The sequence below is a fragment of the Citrus clementina genome, unplaced genomic scaffold, assembly GCF_000493195.1.
Source record: "Citrus clementina cultivar Clemenules unplaced genomic scaffold, Citrus_clementina_v1.0 scaffold_9, whole genome shotgun sequence".
NCBI lineage: Eukaryota > Viridiplantae > Streptophyta > Magnoliopsida > Sapindales > Rutaceae > Citrus > Citrus x clementina.
This window is the reverse complement of record NW_006261964.1, coordinates 21,780,340-21,799,518: the sequence shown is the minus strand read 5'-3', so window position 1 is coordinate 21,799,518 and position 19,179 is coordinate 21,780,340. Positions and strand designations below refer to the sequence as shown.

At 32.9% G+C, this 19,179-nt stretch overlaps 2 protein-coding genes across 2 annotated transcripts; both read right to left on the bottom strand.

Moving 5' to 3' along the window:
• Positions 1-3,102: 3,102 nt before the first annotated feature.
• LOC112099852 lies at positions 3,103-3,834 on the bottom strand. Its single transcript, XM_024187351.1, has 3 exons — positions 3,768-3,834; positions 3,477-3,542; positions 3,103-3,357 (listed from the first exon to the last, which is right to left on the bottom strand). Exons 1-3 carry the CDS (start codon positions 3,831-3,833, stop codon positions 3,103-3,105), a joined length of 387 nt encoding a protein of 128 aa, XP_024043119.1. The 5' UTR covers position 3,834.
• A 9,381-nt stretch (positions 3,835-13,215) lies between these two features.
• Positions 13,216-15,025, bottom strand: LOC112099847. Its single transcript, XM_024187346.1, has 3 exons — positions 14,684-15,025; positions 13,796-13,896; positions 13,216-13,555 (listed from the first exon to the last, which is right to left on the bottom strand). Exons 1-3 carry the CDS (start codon positions 15,023-15,025, stop codon positions 13,216-13,218), a joined length of 783 nt encoding a protein of 260 aa, XP_024043114.1.
• Between the last annotated feature and the right edge of the window lie 4,154 nt (positions 15,026-19,179).

Below are 19,179 nucleotides of genomic sequence, written 5' to 3'. Positions count from 1 at the left end.
TCCCTTCACTGCAACACAGCACCAGTAAGCTTGTTTCACAAGCTAACACTTCCAATCAGATTCAGTAAGTCCCTGAACCTGAGTGATGGCAAAGGTTTGGTTAACATGTCAGCTGGATTGACTTCAGATGGCACTTTAACCACACTTACCACTCCTTTGCTGATTTCATCCCTTATGAAATGCATCCTAACATCAATATGTTTAGTTCTCTCATGATACTTAGGATTTTTACTTAGCTGAATAGCACTTAAGCTATCACAACCAACTATAACAACTTCTTGTCTGAACCCCATTTCAGAGACTAAACCTCTCACATTACAATTTTACCCTGATCCAAGATCTGTATCTCTCCATTTTCTGCCTTAATGGTACACCCAGATTGGTCAACCATTCCTAGAGATATTAAGTTTCTTCTTAGTTCAGGGACATATCTCACTTGGTGCAAGTCTCTAGTGACACCATCATGCAACTTCAAGCTAATGGTTCCTATTCCAGCCACCTTGCAAGCTAGGTTATTTCCTAACAATACCTTCCCACCATTTATACTTTCAAAGGTCTTAAAGAAACTCTTATTTGGACACATGTGGAATGAACAACCAGAGTCCAGAATCCACTCACCAGTTGGGTGTCTTTCTGCAGCCACCAAGACATCTGCTTCATCATAGTCACATTCATCTTCAGAGGCAACAGCAGCCTTCCCATTTGATTTCTTTTGCAGATCCTCTAGTTTCCTTTTCTCGAAACAATCCTTAATATAATGCCCCTCCTTTTGACAGAAGTAACACTTCCTCTTCTTCTTTTTCTTTTCAGCTTTATCTTTCTGGCTATTGTTCTTCTTCTGTTTGTTGTATTTCTTTTCTGGCTTTCCTTTGGCAACTAGACCTTCTGCATTGCTTTGTTCTTTCAATTCTGCCTTTTTCTTCAAATCTTTGGATTCCAGGGCATCTTTGACATCCTTCAATGCAAGGGTTTGTCTGCCATAGAGGAGAGTATCTACAAAGTGCTCATAAGATTCTGGAAGGGAACTTAACAAGATGAGTGCCCTGTCTTCATCTTCAAGAATTATGTTGACATTCTCGAGATCAAGAATGAGTTTGTTGAACTCATCCACATGATCTTTCATGGCTACTCCATCTTTCATCGAGAATGTGTATAACCTTCTCTTCATATACAGTCTCTTTGCCAATGATTTCTTCAGAAACATTTCTTCTAACTTGGCCCACAAACCAGCTGCAGATCTTTCTTTGGATACTTCTCTCAAGACTTCATCAGAGAGATGCAAGATAATGGTGCTATGGGCCTTATTGTTTATGATCCTCTGATCTGCACCAAAGCTTGAAGAACCTTCTGCCTTCTCTTTCTTGGCCATCGTATCTTCTGCATCATCAAGGGCACTGTCAAGCCCTTGTTGAATGAGAATTGCTCTCATCTTCAAACTCCAGAGATAGAAATCATTATCTCCATTGAACTTTTCAAGGTCAACTCTGGTGCTTGCCATCTTTGAGTCTGATCCCAATCAGTACCAGGCTCTGATACCAGTTTGTTATGGCAAAACGTGTTACTTCCCTTTCTTGAACAAGCATTAAGCAACCCACAAAACCAGAGCTTACAGAAACAAGATTAAGAAAGAAAAGAACAAAGAAGAATCAAGCATTCAAAGACTCACTACACACCAAGAACTAACGCGGTTCAGTTCCACAAAGGAACCTACATCCACGGCTGTAAAAGCCAGCAAGGGCAGAAGCTTTATTGAACTTGAAGATGATGGATTACAATTGAGTCACCACTACAGATTAAACCTCTCTAAGCTTTAGCGTTTTTCTCTCTGTAATACTTAAGTGTTTCTCTCTTGTGTGTACGTTCGTAGGCTAGCTTAGAGACAGCTTATATACATGTATGCTCCTCACGTGTGTATCCACTTGCAACAAATCAGTCTGTTATTTAACTAACTAATTCTCTCTGCTTTTGGATCCCACTTATGCCAGCTCACCTGCCACATCATAAAGCCCATAACAGATTATAACTAACTTTGGCTTCACAATTATGCTTCTTATGTTAGGCTATGCCTTAATCATTTCTTTTACTGTTATATTTATTTCTCTTGATTGGAGGTTTTGGTTTATGTCCCCCTCTTTCATTATCTGTTCTAAATGACATGTAGGGGTCCCGCCTAACCCTCCACCAATAGAGTGGTTCTAAAATTAAAAAAAAAAATCAACACTTGAATTTTTCCTGAACAGAAATTCAGATGAGAGGATCTTAAGTTGTAAAAAAGGTCCTTGTTTTAAAATAGCCAATAGAATAATATATGACGCTAAGTCCCTCAATTTGGTTCAATCATATTAGTTATTTTTCTCGTCTTACCCTGCCTTGGAAAATCAAAACAAGAAGCTATCATGAAAACCATATATTTATATTAATTATTGAGTAACATGGTGCCTAACTCTGTTTCAACTTCTTCACTTCATTATGGAACATTAGAATCTAATTAATACTGCAGCCAAACGGCCCCTACATTTATTTATATTACATGAAAGGATAAAGATAAGTGCGAAGGATTAGATTCCTCTCCTAGTACCAATCTTGAAGTTCAAACTTGTAACAGAAAATGGCGATGATCGTTATCACTAGTTTACCAATTCAATATGCGTAAAGACACTTGATATTGCATATGGGTGAAAAGCAATGAAGATGAACAAGATATTGCCACATTGATCTGTTGCATTTTCTTCACTTCAGCCTAAGATGAACAAGATAAATAACATAAATAACATGAAGCAATGAAGATGAACAAGATAAATAACATAAATAACATGAAGCAATGAAGATGAACAAGATATGGGTGAAAAGCAATGAAGATGAACAAAATATGGGTGAAAAGCAATGAAGATGAACAAGATATTGCCACATTGATCTGTTGCATTTTCTTCACTTCAGCCTAAGATGGTTAATTATCAAGCATTACCCAAAAAAAAAATAAGCGAAGTACGAAAAGGGGACTTTGAAAAATTGCAGGAAATAAGTACAATTGTGCACAAATTCAATATAGAAAAATTCCATTCCTCGTCATTATATTATTCCAATTGATCATCTTGATCAAAATCAAATCAAATGCTGATTCAGTATCCGTTTTCTAATGAGATCTACGCTATCAGCATCGGAGGTGAATACGAGATAGTATAGTCCCACAGACTGCAGGGATCCGAAAATAATCGCAAAAATAAGGCTGTTTGCGAAGATGAACGCCGGGTTGCCACCAGCAGTCTTGTACACACGATGTTCAACAGCTAGATGGAAATAATTGACAAAGAGGATTGCTATAGATTGCCACACAATATGATCAGGTATATAATGAATCTGCAAAAGCATGCATTATTGTAATAATACGAGAAATTAAAATCTATATTAGACTCAATCTCAAATGATAAATTAAAACTGTTAGAAAAATAAAATTAATCTTAATTAATTAATGATACCCTGCAATCCTCTGCCTTGCTATGCACTTGATGTGGAAGGATGAAAAGTTTCTTCCAGTCCTCCTTCTAAAGTTAACAACATGAAAATGTAAAAAGATAAATAACATAAATAAATAATCACGTAAAAAGTAATATAATCAATTGAAATCATGCTCAGGAGCGGACCTCCGTGTTTACGAACTTCCAGGTTGTAAACGTCATTTATAGCGGAGTTTAGTGTGGACCTGGGCATGACTCTAATCAAATATACGAGTACTAGTGGTAATGCATATCAAATGAATTAAAAATTACCTCCTGCCAGAGTCTCAAGTACTTGTGCCATTGTGCCGCAGCAAGTAAGAACAGGATTAGCATCATGAAGCATTCGAAGGCCACGTAACAAATTGCAATAAAAGCCTTCTTCTCAGTACTAAAACTGTTATTGGTCTCGGAAAATATGGTGTATAAGACCGCCCCGGTGACTCCTACCGTCATATTAACTATGTAAATGATGAACTGGAGAGAAATAGGAGATCGTTGTAAAGATTGAGGAGATCAAAAGAAAAGAAAAGAAAAAAAACAAAAGTTCAAGTAATATTCATGATTAATTTTATTACTCCAATTCCTAATGATCTCCAATCCAGTGAAAGCTTCATGGAAAGGAGTGGCTGCTGTTTTGTAGAATCCATGACTCATCAATGAATTATTCGCTGCAAAACTAAGAAAAACAATATCGAGAGTATTTACAATAAATTAATCTGGGATAATTTTTAAATGCGGACTTGAGCACTTTATAAAGTGTGGACTCGGTCATTTACAGATGGTCAGCCACAATTTGAAATCGGTTGTTGAATTTAGCATAAACTCTAATTAATCAAGTACTATAACATTTTTAATTTAAACTACAAACAATTGGTTTTTAATTAAATTTTTTAAATACTTATGTTTGAGAGATAAAAGAAGGGGAGCACCATCGGATGCACCTTCACACAGATATATATAGTCTTTTTCTCATTCAGTTGCTCTTATTTGTGTTCGATTATGTTCAATTTATTATTAAATATACGGTTTAATAGGATCAATATGCAGTTTAATAGAATCAGTATGTAATTAACTATAAAGTTATATAACTTAATTGCTTGTTCACCCAAAAAAAAAAATGAGGATACCCGTATGAGAGAATTTCTTTTCTACACTTTATAAACTCTGATTAATAGTTCTAGTCCAAGTAAAACACTTTAAATCCCTATTTTGATATGAGCACCCTGTAGGAAGTGTATCAACAACAAAGAATCCAATACAGCCATCGATTGATGAGGATCAATAAAGATTATCGAAACGAATAAACAACAGCAAAACTACATCTACCAATAAGAAACACAAGGATTTACAATGATTTGGCCAAGATTTTTTTGCAAATGATGATGCATAGAGTGAATTAATCATCACGATATTAACTAATTTAAACTATATATAACTGATTAGCTTTTGTTTTGCTCTCTCTTAACAATTCTCTCGATTTCTGGAACTATACCACCTCACTTTGACCTCTGATGATGCTATAGCATGAATCTTATCAGAAAATGGATATTGAACTGCCAATTAGTTTAATATCTAATTTCATTTGCATTTTATTTGATTTGATGATACCTCTACTACTGGAAAAAATCAATCAAAGGATGATGTTATATGATAATCTCTAGTTTAAATTTCTATATTGAATTTGTACACAATTATAATTATTTTCTATATCTTGTCTCGAGTCTCTAGTTAGTTAGCTAAACAATCCTGAATTACTAACAAACATGATTCAAAAATCAACGGCTTTGCTGCATTACTAATTGAAATCTATAGAGAACACTGCTAGAATTATGGTCATCTGCGACCAAAAGATTCATCGTAGAAAATATCAAATTCGTCACTAAAAATAATTTGCAACAAAAAACATTATGGTCGCTGACACGACTGAAAAGTGTATTACTCTTAAGTATAAGAGTGTCTACTTATAATATAACCGAGACCGGGGTCGAACCACAAGGAGTTTTAAATCTAGTAAAACTAAGAAAATTAATTGCGGGGCAAAGAAATTATTTGAAATTGATTTTAAAATAAGTTAAGGTTTAGGATCCACTTTCTATATTCAAACTATAACTTTAATACTCTCTCATTTATATTTTGCCTCACTTTTACCAATTAATTATTATATCACTTAATTCTATGTGTGTGGATAAATATGGAATAAAGTACCTAATGTGCCACACTATATTAATATGTCGACATTATGTCAAAATACCATAAAATCCAGTGTAATTTATAAATTAACATGATATAAAAATAATTAGAAAAGAATTAAATAAACTTAAAAACTCATTTGAGAAAATAATAATAATTAATAGTTTGAAACATTGAGCTTCACCTTTCACCTCAACTTAATAAAATTAGCTACTCATATTGAAAAAAAATACAACATTCTTTTTATTTGATAAACTTTTTGAAATATATTACAAAGAAAATTGATACAAATGGAAACAAGAAAAGAAAAGAAACAAAGAAAGAAAGAAACTCTTCAGCTAAACTCTCTCTCGGCTTTTGAAAAATCAGCTCAAGCTTCTCTCTCGCGTCCCCCACTCTTCAATCTCTCCTCCCTTTTTATAGGCAACAATTGCCTTTAACTTTCTTTACTTTATTATTTATTTATTATTTTAAAAATATATAAGTGCGTTGAAATGTGTGATGGTCAGGAGGCGTAATGGCCTCCTGACCATCACCAACATGTTTTTGTTCTTTTGTTCTTTTTTTATTTTTTTATTTTTTATTTTATTTTATTTATTATTTATTATTACATTTCTTCAATTTTGTTCCAGTTTTGTTCTAGTAGTTCTTCTTTGTTCCCGCTTTCAATTCCAATTCCATCTTTATTCCTGAAAAATATTTACAAGCTAAAAATTAACAAATTACGAATTAATTTAACATAAAATATATTTGGGGAGTATTAAAATAATTTATAAATAATGAACGCATTAATCGACACAATAAGTGAAAAACTAATAATTTTATCCTTATTAAATGTACACTTTTTAGTGTCAATCACACCCCCCAACCAGCTTATTGCTAGGCCTTAGCAATTTAAGCGATAAAAGTTTAGTAAAATTTCAAACTTAAATTGAAAATCTTTTTTTTTTTTGAAAATTGTGTTTGCTTCTTCCATCAGATTAATGACAATAATTAAATAAAAGTATAAGCATTATTTTTAGCCTAAAGAAAATCACACCCGGACAAAACAGTTCAGTAAAATCCTGTAAAATGATCAATTATCAAAGGTACATTAATCAAGTCACTTTTAAGAATGATACATCAAACCCCAAAATCCAACGATTAAGAGTGACTCTCTCAAAAGAAAATATACCCCAAATTAATTTGTCACTCTAAAAAAATGGTAAATTTGAGAGAACAATAAAACAATATCACATGCTCTAACCAAGATAAAAGAATAATGCCCACAGCTTAGAAATAAAATGATCTCAAGTCCAATGAATTACTAGCAAAATTTATTTTTATTTTTATGCATCACCACAGCTTTTAGTCCATATTACCAGCTTTTACTTCAGACTATAGTTCCCAACAATTGAGAATGACTTTTATTAGGACGTAACGTAGGCTAGGGTCATGGCTAACAAAAAAGGTAATAGGGAAAACAAAATATATGTTTGAAAAATATATGGGACTTTTTGGAGATTACAAGGTGCTTTTTTTTTTTTTTTTGCTTGGATTTTTTTCTTTTTTCTTTTTTTATTTATTTATTCATATATACATATCATCCTCTTTTTTTTTTGTATAGCACCATTATTAGGAATACATAATCATCCCTATTTTCAAACATAATTGGGTGGTGGAAAACATAAAATATAAGGTGATACTCCACATTGGAGTGGGATAAGATAATAGGTTATCAAAGGAAAAGTTTTTTTTTTAAAGGCTCAAAGGGGTTAACTATGTTTATAATAGGGTTGGCTAGAAATGCTCAAACGGATCAAAGATGGCCTTCTGTCATCTTTTAGGGTTCTATATAATCTTTCATATCCACTAGTTCAATGGACTTTTAGATGCGGCTGCACATTCTTTTTTTTTTAAAGAAAATATTGAGATCTTGTACAATAAATTGTGAAGTTGTATAGGCAAATAAGGTTACTCTCCAAGGATAATAAGCTCAAAAACTCGCTTGGTCAAAACTCGCTTGGTCTTTCCATAACATGTACATTCCTCCAAATGACTTAATCATTTCACTCATCCAATTTCTCAATTTGCGTTTCAACATGTAAAAGGGAAAACATAGTGTAACATAACTCAAGGACAAAGATAATACAAATACCAAAATTTGAAAATCGTCATGTTATCCAATGTTAAAAGATCACACCGAAAAAGAAAAAAAATTAAAGAAACACTAAAAGAAATTGGGACTGATTGCAGAAACTTAAGGGAGATGATTAAAAGAAAAAGAGAAAAAGGCCGAAAACAAAAAGTTAGAAACATTTTTTTTTGGAAGAAAACACAAAAATTAAGAAGATGCGTTTCTAGAGACACTACATTTTATATTCTGCCATCTTCGACTTAAATTTTTATCTAAAGTTAGTCTTTACAACAAAAATTAGTAAAAACATCACTAGGACTCAGACATTCCACAATTATCAACTATTCCCTCCCCCCAACCTGAAGGAGACATTGTCCTCAATATCTAATGAAAGGAGTAGAGTTTAGAAGATATCACTTGGCCACTGCTGGAAATATTTACAGACGGAGAGTTAAATCTAATTTACACTTTTTACGAGAGTTACTGCCATCGTCATCAGTTGCCCAATCCAACGCCAAAGTCATGGGATCTAGCTCTAGTTTGTAAGCTTGCAAAAGATCAATTAACTCATTAGCAGTAGGAGTACAAATGAATAGTTTTTTCGCTGAGGATGGAATGAAATAATTTTTTATTTCATGATTAAGAAATGTTATTAAGTCATCATAAAAGTTATTAACATTTAACAAACCGATGGGTTTTTTATGGATATTCAAAATGGGCCCAAGAAGCAAATGTAATTAGCGCCTCCAAAGTTGCAAAGACTCCTAGCAAGAAAATAAAAGCATTAGCATGATTCAACATTTCAGATATTCTTTCTTGCATACATGAGACAACTAACTCTTCTCCAGTTGGTGGGTCTGGTAGACATCCTAAAGGTTTTAAGGCATTTGGAATGATGCCTAACACATGGCTTCCTCGAACGAAAGCAGCTTCAGAGATAAGTTTTGATAACCCTCGGTCACCTCCTCCATATACAAGATGTAGTTTCCTCTCTGCTATAGCACGACCAAAATCTACAGCTGCCTAAACAAACTCCTTATACTTTCCATAGCGAAATCCAGAAAGCACACAAATGTTTTTAGGTTGACTGCTTGAAGTTGCTGCCATTAGAAAATTCTAAAAAGAAACAATTTGTGAGTGCTTGAAAAGAAGTTCCTATTTAAGGATCTTGGTGACGGACATAATGATATACATCTGTAAATAGAGTGGTGTGTTTGTCAAATGACGCGTGAAGCTTTTAGCTTAATAATTCAAAGGCAAACAGTGAAAAGAAAAAGCAAACAGTGATTAGATAAAATAAAGAAAAAAACACACTAATAATAATAATGCAAAAGATAAAAGAACAGTAAAATAAAAGGATATTTACTGGCAGTTGTGATTGTGGCTCACATCTTCTTCTGGTTTTACGTCCAGTAACGGCTTGAACGCCCTCTATGGGTCGAGGATAGGCTTCCCATCCAGTTTTCTTATAAACTGGCAAACAGGGTCTTTTAGAGTCAGATTCCCAAGACTAAACTGTGCATTTTCTTTTTGGAACAGCTTCCATAAATTTTGAATTTCACGTTGAACATATCCGCTCGGATGCGTCTAACGATTCTTTATTCATGCCATCTTTAACGAATTTGATTTTATCTTCACGATTTACAGAAACAATTCCTAAAGCTTTATATCGTGGATTTTTGCAAGCAAGTCTTACATAGTGAGAACATCAGAGCCAAGTCACTTAGCTCTTCTTTTCTTAGCAAATGTACTTTTACAAAAACCAGGCATGTAGGAAATGAATGGATCAGAAGACTCACCTGCCAATCGGACCTTTGTTTCAATTAACTAGCGAATGTCAGCAGGAATCCCATTGATCATTAACAAACGCAGTCGTTCACAACGAACTTTTTAAATCTTCTTAAGAGCATTTTGAGGGAGAGAAGGAAAATGGTGATGCAAATTTTGTTGTATTTCTTCCATGCTTGACATTGAGGTTTCAATTATTGTGGGAAATTAAGAATATCGACTTAAAAAGTCACGGAGTACCGTTATCCGCCATTTATACAGGAGAGTGAATCAAAACAAAACGAATCAAATCTGCAAAATCAAATCAAAAGTGAAAAAGAACAACAAAATAAAACAAAAACACACAAGGAATATAACTCACCTTCGTCCTTTTATTGAATCTAGTGCCAATTGCAGATTATAAATACCATCCTCTATTTCCTTGAGTTGTCTTTTTTTTATCTTTCACGTGAGATACTAACTCCGGTGGTTGCGGATCCCAAATGGGATGTAATTTACAAAATTAGAGCAATTTCCTCAGGTGAAATTTTACATGAAAAAGCATTTTAAGATGATCGAAAAGGAAATTTCTCATGGAAGTACTCATGACAAGTATAAAAATTTAGTGAGCTAAATCACAATTGTCAAATAACACACAATTAAAACAATGCAATGCACTCCATTCAAGACATAAGGAAAAGGAAAAAAAAAGAAAAAAATTAAATAATTCAAACGATAAAGTAACAGTAAATCAAATTCACAAAACGTTAAAATGAAAAGGCTTAATCAAAATTTTGGTGGGTCACTCAAATGGATTTTGGTATCTGCTTCATGTGGTTGGTATTCCAGATATGGTTTCAATCTTTGGCCATTAACTTTAAATATGACGACATCCTTTGGATTCTCAATTTCTAAGGCTTCATATGGATACACATTTTTTACAACAAATGGACCATTCCACTTTGACTTTAACTTCCCTGGAAATAAATGAAGACGAGAATTATAAAGCAACACTTTTTGACAAATTTCAAATGTTTTTCAAAAAATTCTTTTGTCATGAAAAAATTTGGTTCTTGCCTTAATAATTCTGGAATTCTCATATGCATCATTCCTTAATTCCTCAAGTTCATTTATTTACAATTTACGCACATTGCCAGCATCATCAAGATTTGAATTAAAAGCTTTAATGGCCCAAAATGATTTATGCTCAAGTTCTATTAGTAAGTGGCAAGATTTTCCATAAACAAGTCGATAGGGTGACATTCCTAAAGATGTTTTAAAAGCAGTACGATATGCCCAAAGTGCATCAATTAGTCGAAGAGGCCAATCTTTACGGTTTGGATTAACTATTTTTTCTAAAATTTGTTTTATCTCCCTATTTGCTAATTCAACTTGACCACTTGTTTGAGGGTGATAAAGGGTAGCAACCTTATGTGTAATTCCATATTTCTTCATTAAAGACTCAAATGGCTTATTACAAAAATGCTTAACTCCATCACTGATAATGGCTCGAGGTATTCCAAATCTGCTCAAAATATTTTCTTTTAAAAAGCGGATCACAATCTTGTGATCATTGTGCCGACAAGGAATCGCCTCGATCTATTTTGAAACATAATCGATAGCAACATCAAAATGATGATGGAAAAGGGCCCATAAAATCAATTCCCCAACAATCAAATATTTCAATGACAAGGATGGGGTTTAAAGGCATCATGTTTCGCTTTGAAATAGACCCTATCATTTGACAATTCTTACACATTTTACAGAATGCATGTGAATCTTTAAATAATGTAGGCCAATAAAATCCACACTATAATATTTTTGTAGCTGTCTTTTTTAAAGAAAAATGGCCTCCGCATGCTTCAGAATGACAAAATTGAATGACCCTACTTACTTTGTCGTCTGGTATGCATCTTCAAAAAATTTGATCGGAACAGTACTTGAACAGGTATGGTTCATCCCAGTAAAAACTTTTCACTTTTGTTAAGAATTTCTTATTGTCTTGGGAACTCCAGTCACATGGCATTTCACATGTTGCAAGATAGTTAACAATATTAGCATACCAAGACATTTTTTTATAGAAAACAAAAATTCATTAGGGAAATAATCATTGATGGGTGTTGTTTCAATTGAAGACTCATTTGTAAGTCTTGAAAGATGATCTGCAACAACATTTTCAGTGCCCTTTTTGTCCTTGATTGTCAAATTAAATTCTTGAAGTAGCAAGATCTACCGTATCAACCTTGGTTTGGCATCCTGTTTTGACATTAAATATCTAACAGTAGTATGATCAGAATAAACAACAGTAGATGAACCAATTAAATACGAACGAAATTTACCCAATGCAAATATTACAGTAAGTAGTTCTTTCTCAGTTGTAGTGTAATTCATTTGAGCACTATTCAAAGTTCTACTTGCATAATAGATGACAAAGGGCTTACTTTCCTTTCTTTGACCCAGAACAACGCCAACGACATAATCACTAGCATCACACATTAGCTCAAAAAGCAAAGACCAATCAAGGGGTTGCATTATTGGGGCTGATGTCAAAAGAGTAGTTATTTTTTCAAAAGCTTGTTGACAATCATTAGTCCATTCAAATTGTGTGTCTTTTATTAGGAGGTTACAAATTGGTCTATATAAGGCACTAAAGTCTTTTATAAACCTCCTATAAAATCCTGCATGTCCTAAAAAAGAACGGACTTCTCTAATTATTTTTTGTGAGGGTAATTTTGAAATGACTTCAACTTTGGCTTTATCAACTTCGATTCCTTTTGAAGACACAACATGGCCCAAGTCAATTCCAGAAGTGGTCTTGAAATGGTATTTTTCCCAATTTAAAACTAGTCATTTTTCTTTGCACATTTCCAAAACTTTTTCTAGATTATCAAGACATGTATCAAAAGAATTATCAAATACAATTAAATCATCCATAAAAACCTCTAGACAATTTTCAACCATGTCACTAAAAATGCTTAGCATGCACCTTTGAAATGTTGCAAGAGCTTTACAAAGTCCAAAGGGCATTCTCCTAAATGCAAATGTTCCAAATAGGCATGTGAATGTGGTCTTTTCCTGGTCTTCAAAGGCTATAGGGATTTGATAATAGCCAGAGTAGCCATCAAGAAAGAAGTAGTAGGGATGTCCAACTACTCTTTCGAGAATTTGGTCTAGAAATGGAAGGGGAATTCGTGTAATCAATGCACATGCGCCAACTAGATGGAATTCGTGTTAGGATTGGTTCACCTTTTTTTCATTTTTTACAATAGTTATTCCAGATTTCTTTGGTACTACTTGAGTTGGACTTACCCATTTACTATCAGAGATAGGGTAGATAATTCCTACATCTAGTAGTTTAAGGACCTAATTTTTTACCACTTCTTTCATATAAGGGTTTAGTCTTCTTTGTGGTTGACGGGTTGTTTTGGCATTTTCCTCTAAGTGTATTTGGTGTGTGCAAATTAAAGGATTAATGCCTTTTATGTCTTTTAGGGTCCAACCAAATGCAGTTTTATGCCTTTTTAGTACAGATAACAACTTACCTTCTTGATCATGCGTGAGCTAGGAAGAAATTACCATCGGATATGTCTGCTGCTCTCTAAGATAGGCATACTTCAATTCTTCTGGTAAGGGCTTTAATTCGAGCTATGGTGCTTCCTCTTTGTTTACTTCTTCAGGTTGTACCGTATCTTCAAAGTTCACTTGGTCATCGTCACCTATAGGTACATGCATAGAATCAAGTGTAGGGTAGATGTTAGCAGTATCAAAATTTAATTCCTTACTTGATTCAACAGAACCAGCAAAATAAATTTCCGCAGAGTTTGTAAAATTCTCATCCTGAATGTGTTCCTCAATTATTGGCTTGATGAGATCAATTTCCTCATTCTCATTATCATCATCTTCTTGGTGGTGAGGTTGTTTACACATGTTGAACACATTGAGTTCCAATGTCATGTTGCCGAAAGATAAATTCATTAATCCATTCCTGCAATTTATCAAAGCATTAGCAATAACTAAAAATGGTCGACCCAAAATAACAAGAATTTGTTTGCATTCATTAGCAATTGGTTCCGTTTCCAGAACAATAAAATCCACAGGATATATGAATTTATCAACTTGGACTAATACATCTTCAATTATTTCTCTTGGAATCTTAATCGATCTATCAGCAAGTAAAAGAATGGTAGAAGTTGGTTTTAACTCACCGAGATTGAGTTATTGGTACATTGAGTAAGGAAGCAAATTAACACTAGCACGAAGATCAAGTAAAGCATGCCCAATTTTATGATCCCCAATAGTGCAAGAAATAGCTGGACAACCAAGATCCTTGTATTTCAAAGCACTATTGGTTGAGAGAATGAAACTTATCTATTCTGCTAGAAAAGCTCTCTTTTGCACCTTATGTTTCCTTTTCACTGTGCACAGATCTTTCAGAAATTTAGCATAAGATGGCACCTGTTTAATGACATCCAGCAGAGGAATGTTGACCTTAACTTGTTTAAAAACTTCATAAATTTCTAGACTGTGGCTTGATCAGTGCTTGAGGAAATGGGGGTACAAAAGGAGAGTTGGTTATTTCTTCATGGTTTAAAAGTTTGACAGACTCTTCTCTATTTTCTGAAATTGAATCTTTACTAGTTTCACGAGGGTCCACAATGTGTTTTTCGACTACTTTACTACCACGAAGGGTTATAACCGATTTGACTTGACTCATATTTTGGTTTCCTAAATTTCCCATTTGAGGATGTTATTGACTCTTGGGGTTTAGTTTAGGTTGAGCAGGAAACTTTCATTTTTCATGTATGGTCAGAGCATATGTAAGTTTGGAGATAGTTTCTGTCAAATTGGTTAAGGTTTGCATCGTTTGGTTATTGATCGACTCTTGTTTTTCAATAAACGAATGCAATGTGTCTTCCAGAGTTTCTCTTGGTGGTGGGATATATGGTGGGTAACTCTGGGAGTTTTGAAAATTTTGACGTGGAGGAACTGGTTGTGAAGGTTGTGCATGATTGTCATTTCTCCAACTGAAATTTGGGTGGTTTCTCCAACCAGAGTTGTAAGTTTGGGGGTATGGATTTGGATTTGGCCTTTTGAAATTGTCAACAACAATTACTTGTTCATGCAGACTTTCTCTCAGAGCTGGTAAAGTTGGACAGTCCTGAGTAGAATGGTCAGTAGAATCGCAAACATAACATGAATTATTTTGAATAGACTTTACATGATCATTCTTTTTCGACTCTAATGCTTCGACTTTTCTTGCTAATGATGCAAATTTGGCTTGAAAATTATGGTCTTCCCTAAGGTTTTGCATGCCTCCACCAGATGGAGATGACTGGGGTTTACTTGATGACTCATAAGAACCAACTGTATCCCAATATTGTGCATTTTCTGCTATATTGTCAAGATAGTCTAATGCATCTTCAGGACTTTTATCCCTAAACTCACCATTACGCATTATTTCAACGACTTGTCTACCTTAGGATGTTAATCCCTCGTAGAAATAAGACAGTAATCTCCATGTTTCAAAACCGTGATATGGGCAAATGTTAAGTAGTTCTTTAAACCTATCCCAACATTGGTAGAGAGTTTCTCCTGGTTTTTGAGTGAAAATGGTGATTTGTCTTTTGAAAGAATTTGTTTTGTGGGGTGGGAAGAACTTTTTCAAAAATTGTGCTTGCATTTCATCCCAAGTTCTGACGGATTCTGACTAAAGATTTTGTAGCCAAGTTTTAGCTTTATCCTTTAGTGAGAAAGGAAAAAACTTAAGCCTAATTATATTCATGCTACAATTTTGATCAGTACAGGTGTTACAGACTTCCTCAAATTCCCTTAAATGCAAATATGAATTTTCAAACTAAAAACCATGAAAGGTAGGCAAAGGTTGAATGATACCAGGCTTGAAATTAAAATGTGATGCATCAGGAGGGAAAACTATGCATGATGGTCACCCTGTTCTAGTAGGATGCATGAAGTCTCTAAGGGTCCTAGGTTGTTCATGAAGATTTTGCAAGGCTTGGTCATTTTTGTACTTCGAAAAATTTTCAGCTCCTATGTTAGCCATATTTAAGGGTGGTGAAGATGATTTTCTAATTAATCTACCACTATTTGTACGAGACCAACGACGCATGCAATGCTAATGATGTGTGCTAAACTAATGATGCAAAAACGCTAAATGAAAATTACAAAAATAAAAATAAACTGAAAATTAAATAAGGAAAAAAAATGCGAAATAAAAATAAACAAACTGAAAAATAAATAAATAAATTAGGCAGTGAAACCAGCCATTAAATGAAACAATTTAGGCGGTATTTTAAAACCAGCGATATAATAAAACATAAAATTAAATAAATTAATGCACAAAAATAAATAAACTAAAATTAAAATGCTAGGCGGTAGAACTGACAATATAAATAAATTAGCAAAGTGAAATTAAAATGTTAGGCGGTAGAATCGACCATATAAATAAATTAGCAAAGTGAAATTAAAATGCTAGGTGGTAGAACCGACCATTTAAACAAAAATACATAAATTAACAAAATTTAAATAACAGTCAGGTGGTAGAACCGACCATTTAAAATAAATGCGGAAAGTAAATTGTAAAAATTTAAAGAAATAAATTTGATTTGGGGACTGATTTGCAAAGGTTTCTGGGCTAAGATGAAGTTTCTCACAAATTTTATGGATAATGTTAAGGTTTGAAAAGAAGAGGGGTGCTAACTAAAGTTTTACAAAAAGAGAATAAAATAGAATCACGGAAAGATGGTAACAACAAAACAAAAAAATATATTAAAATAAAATAAAAATAAAGTAAAGACAAACTAATACCAAATTTAGAAAACTCTCCGGCAAAGGCACCAAAAACTTGACACGACTCAAAATTGTATTACTCTCAAGTATAAGAGTGTCTAGTTATAATATAACCCGGTGAGACTGGGGTCGAACCACAAGGAATTTTAAATCTAATAAAACTAAGAAAATTAATTGCGGGGCAAAGAAATTATTTGAAATTGATTTTAAAATAAGCTAAGGTTTAGGATCCACTCTCTGTATTCAAACTATAATTTTAATACTCTCTCAGTTATATTTTGCCTCACTTTTACCAATTAATTATTATATCATTTAATTCTATGTGTGTGGCTAAATATGGAATAAAGTACCTAATGTGCCACACTATATTAATATGTCGACATTATGTCAAAATATCATAAAATCCAATGAAATTTATAAATTAACATGATATAAAAATAATTAGAAAAGAATTAAATAAACTAAAAAACTCATTTGAGAAAATAATAATAATTAATAGTTTGAAACATTGAGCTTCACATTTCACCTCAGCTTAATAAAATTAGCTACTCATATTGAAAGAAAACACAACACTCTTTTTATTTGATAAACTTTTTGAAATATATTACAAAGAAAATTGATACAAATGGAAACAAGAAAAGAAAACAAAGAAAGAAAGAAAGAAACTCTTCAGCTAAACTCTCTCTCGGCTTTTGAAAAATCAGCTCAAGCTTCTCTCTTGCGTACCCCGCTCTTCAATCTCTCCTCCCTTTTTATAGGCAACAATTGCCTTTAACTTTCTTTATTTTATTATTTATTTATTATTTTATTATTATTTTAAAAATATATAAGTGTGTTGAAATGTGTGATGGTCAGGAGGCGTAATGGCCTCCTGACCATCACCAACATGTTTTTGTTCTTTTTTTATTTTTTTATTTTTTTATTTTTTTATTTTATTTTATTTTATTTATTATTACATCTCTTCAATTTTGTTCCAGTAGTTTTTCATTATTCCCGCTTTCAATTCTAATTTCATCTTTATTCCTGAAAAATATTTACAAGATAAAAATTAACAAATTACGAATTAATTTAACATAAAATATATTTGGGAAGTATTAAAATAATTTATACGCATTAATCGACACAATAAGTGAACAACTAATAATTTTATCCTTATTAAATGTACATTTTTAGTATCAATCAGTCGCAAGTTGGACACATTAGGGCTGTTGAGGAAAAGTATTTGCGACCACTCTATAAGATGGTCGTAGAATATAACTTTTAGTTCTCCTAGGAGTATTTAAGTCTTTTTAATTTTAGTGATCTTTTTATCCTAGTATAAAAAAAAAGATGTTTTTCCCAATATATGAGAGAGAGAGAGAGAGAAAGACAGAGATCGGCTAAGGGGAAAAAAAAAGACAAAGAAGAAAAGAAAAGAGAGAGAGAGAGAGAGAGATGGAGAGAAAAGAGAGAAGAGAAAAGAAAAAGAAAAAGAGAAGAAAAAAACCTTCTTCTTCTTCTTAGTTCTGCCATAGGCAACACACGTGATCAAGTTGTGTTGTTTAAATTGGATATTGTTGGGAGAAGTTTTGGAGGTAAGTTTTAATTCTTGGTTTTCTTTATTAATTCGTTATGGAGAAGCGTGATTAGATATTTGCAATAGAAGTAGAAACCTAAGATTTTACAGAAAATATGCTAACAGTGCATTATTACGAAAATCATAGTAATTTGTACAAATTGATTTTGATTCTGATTTTTGGATATGTTAAACTAGACATCATCTAGAATGTTTTAAAACTTGTTTCAAGTTAATCGGATTAGATTTCAATTAATTACGATTTGTCAAACTTAAGTCTGAAAACCTAGAAATTTATGATTTCAATGAATAACATGAATTTTGAAATTATTTTTACCATAGCTAGACTTTTTCCAAAATTATGAAATTTGGACCAATGATTTTTATATATGTCTAGTGGTATTCTGTAGATGTTCATGATTTTATGATAAAACAATAAATTAGTTTATATTTTCAGAGCAAGTATGTTCAAAACTGAAAACCGTTTGACAGTATTGATGATGTCTGAAATGTAAATTATTTTCAATGGTTTTTGAAGGACTTAAGTTATGAAATTTTTATCAATGAATTTTCAATATTCATATGGTCTGTAAAATTTGAGTTTTTTTTCAATAAAGGAATAATTTATTAAAAATCAGAGAACATGGACAGTTGTGTTTTGAGGGCCGAATATTGAGGACATTTGAGGTTGAGTTTAGGAGCTGTTTAAAATGAGATATTTGAGAACATTAGAGTTTATGATTGAGATTCGATTATATCTTATGAGAATTTTGTTGATGATTTTAGGTTGGTGATATCAATACACATTTGTTACATGATGATGTCAAGAGGTAAGTAAACTAGACTTCAAAACGAATCACAATAAACAATATGTATATGTTTGACTTGTTTGAAAAGCTTATTTTTGATATGTACATATATGGATTTATATGGTTCTACCCATGTGTTTATGCAATGTGTTGTTGTGTGCGTGATTATGTATATGGGCATATATTGTGTGATGATTCATTGGCATAAGCACAAAAATGCATTGAATTTTTTATAAATGACAAAGTGGATTTTAGCAAATGGAGTTTCTACTTTATGATATTTTGCATTGGGGGCCACCTCTTGAGATTATGCGGGGGCCACCTCTTGAGAGCCAAAACGTCGCGAAGTGCCACGCATGATGCAAAGTGCCATGCACAGCGCAAAGTACCACATTGCAGGATACATACTTTATTGAAAGAAAATGCGAAAGTTTGAAA

Bases quoted from the DNA above. Each gene is read 5' to 3' on its own strand.
- LOC112099852 (XM_024187351.1), bottom strand. From the start codon at position 3,833: ATGATGCTAATCCTGTTCTTACTTGCTGCGGCACAATGGCACAAGTAC. The intron at 3,543-3,767 runs GTAATTTTTAAT...TGTTAACTTTAG, and splicing joins ACTTGAGACTCTGGCAGGAG to AAGGAGGACTGGAAGAAACT. The intron at 3,358-3,476 runs GTATCATTAATT...ATGCTTTTGCAG, and splicing joins GCAAGGCAGAGGATTGCAGG to ATTCATTATATACCTGATCA.
- LOC112099847 (XM_024187346.1), bottom strand. From the start codon at position 15,025: ATGCGTAATGGTGAGTTTAGGGATAAAAGTCCTGAAGATGCATTAGAC. The intron at 13,897-14,683 runs GTAATTGTTGTT...TTGAAATACAAG, and splicing joins GAGAAAGTCTGCATGAACAA to GATCTTGGTTGTCCAGCTAT. The intron at 13,556-13,795 runs GTACCAATAACT...GATAAATTGCAG, and splicing joins AATTTGCTTCCTTACTCAAT to GAATGGATTAATGAATTTAT.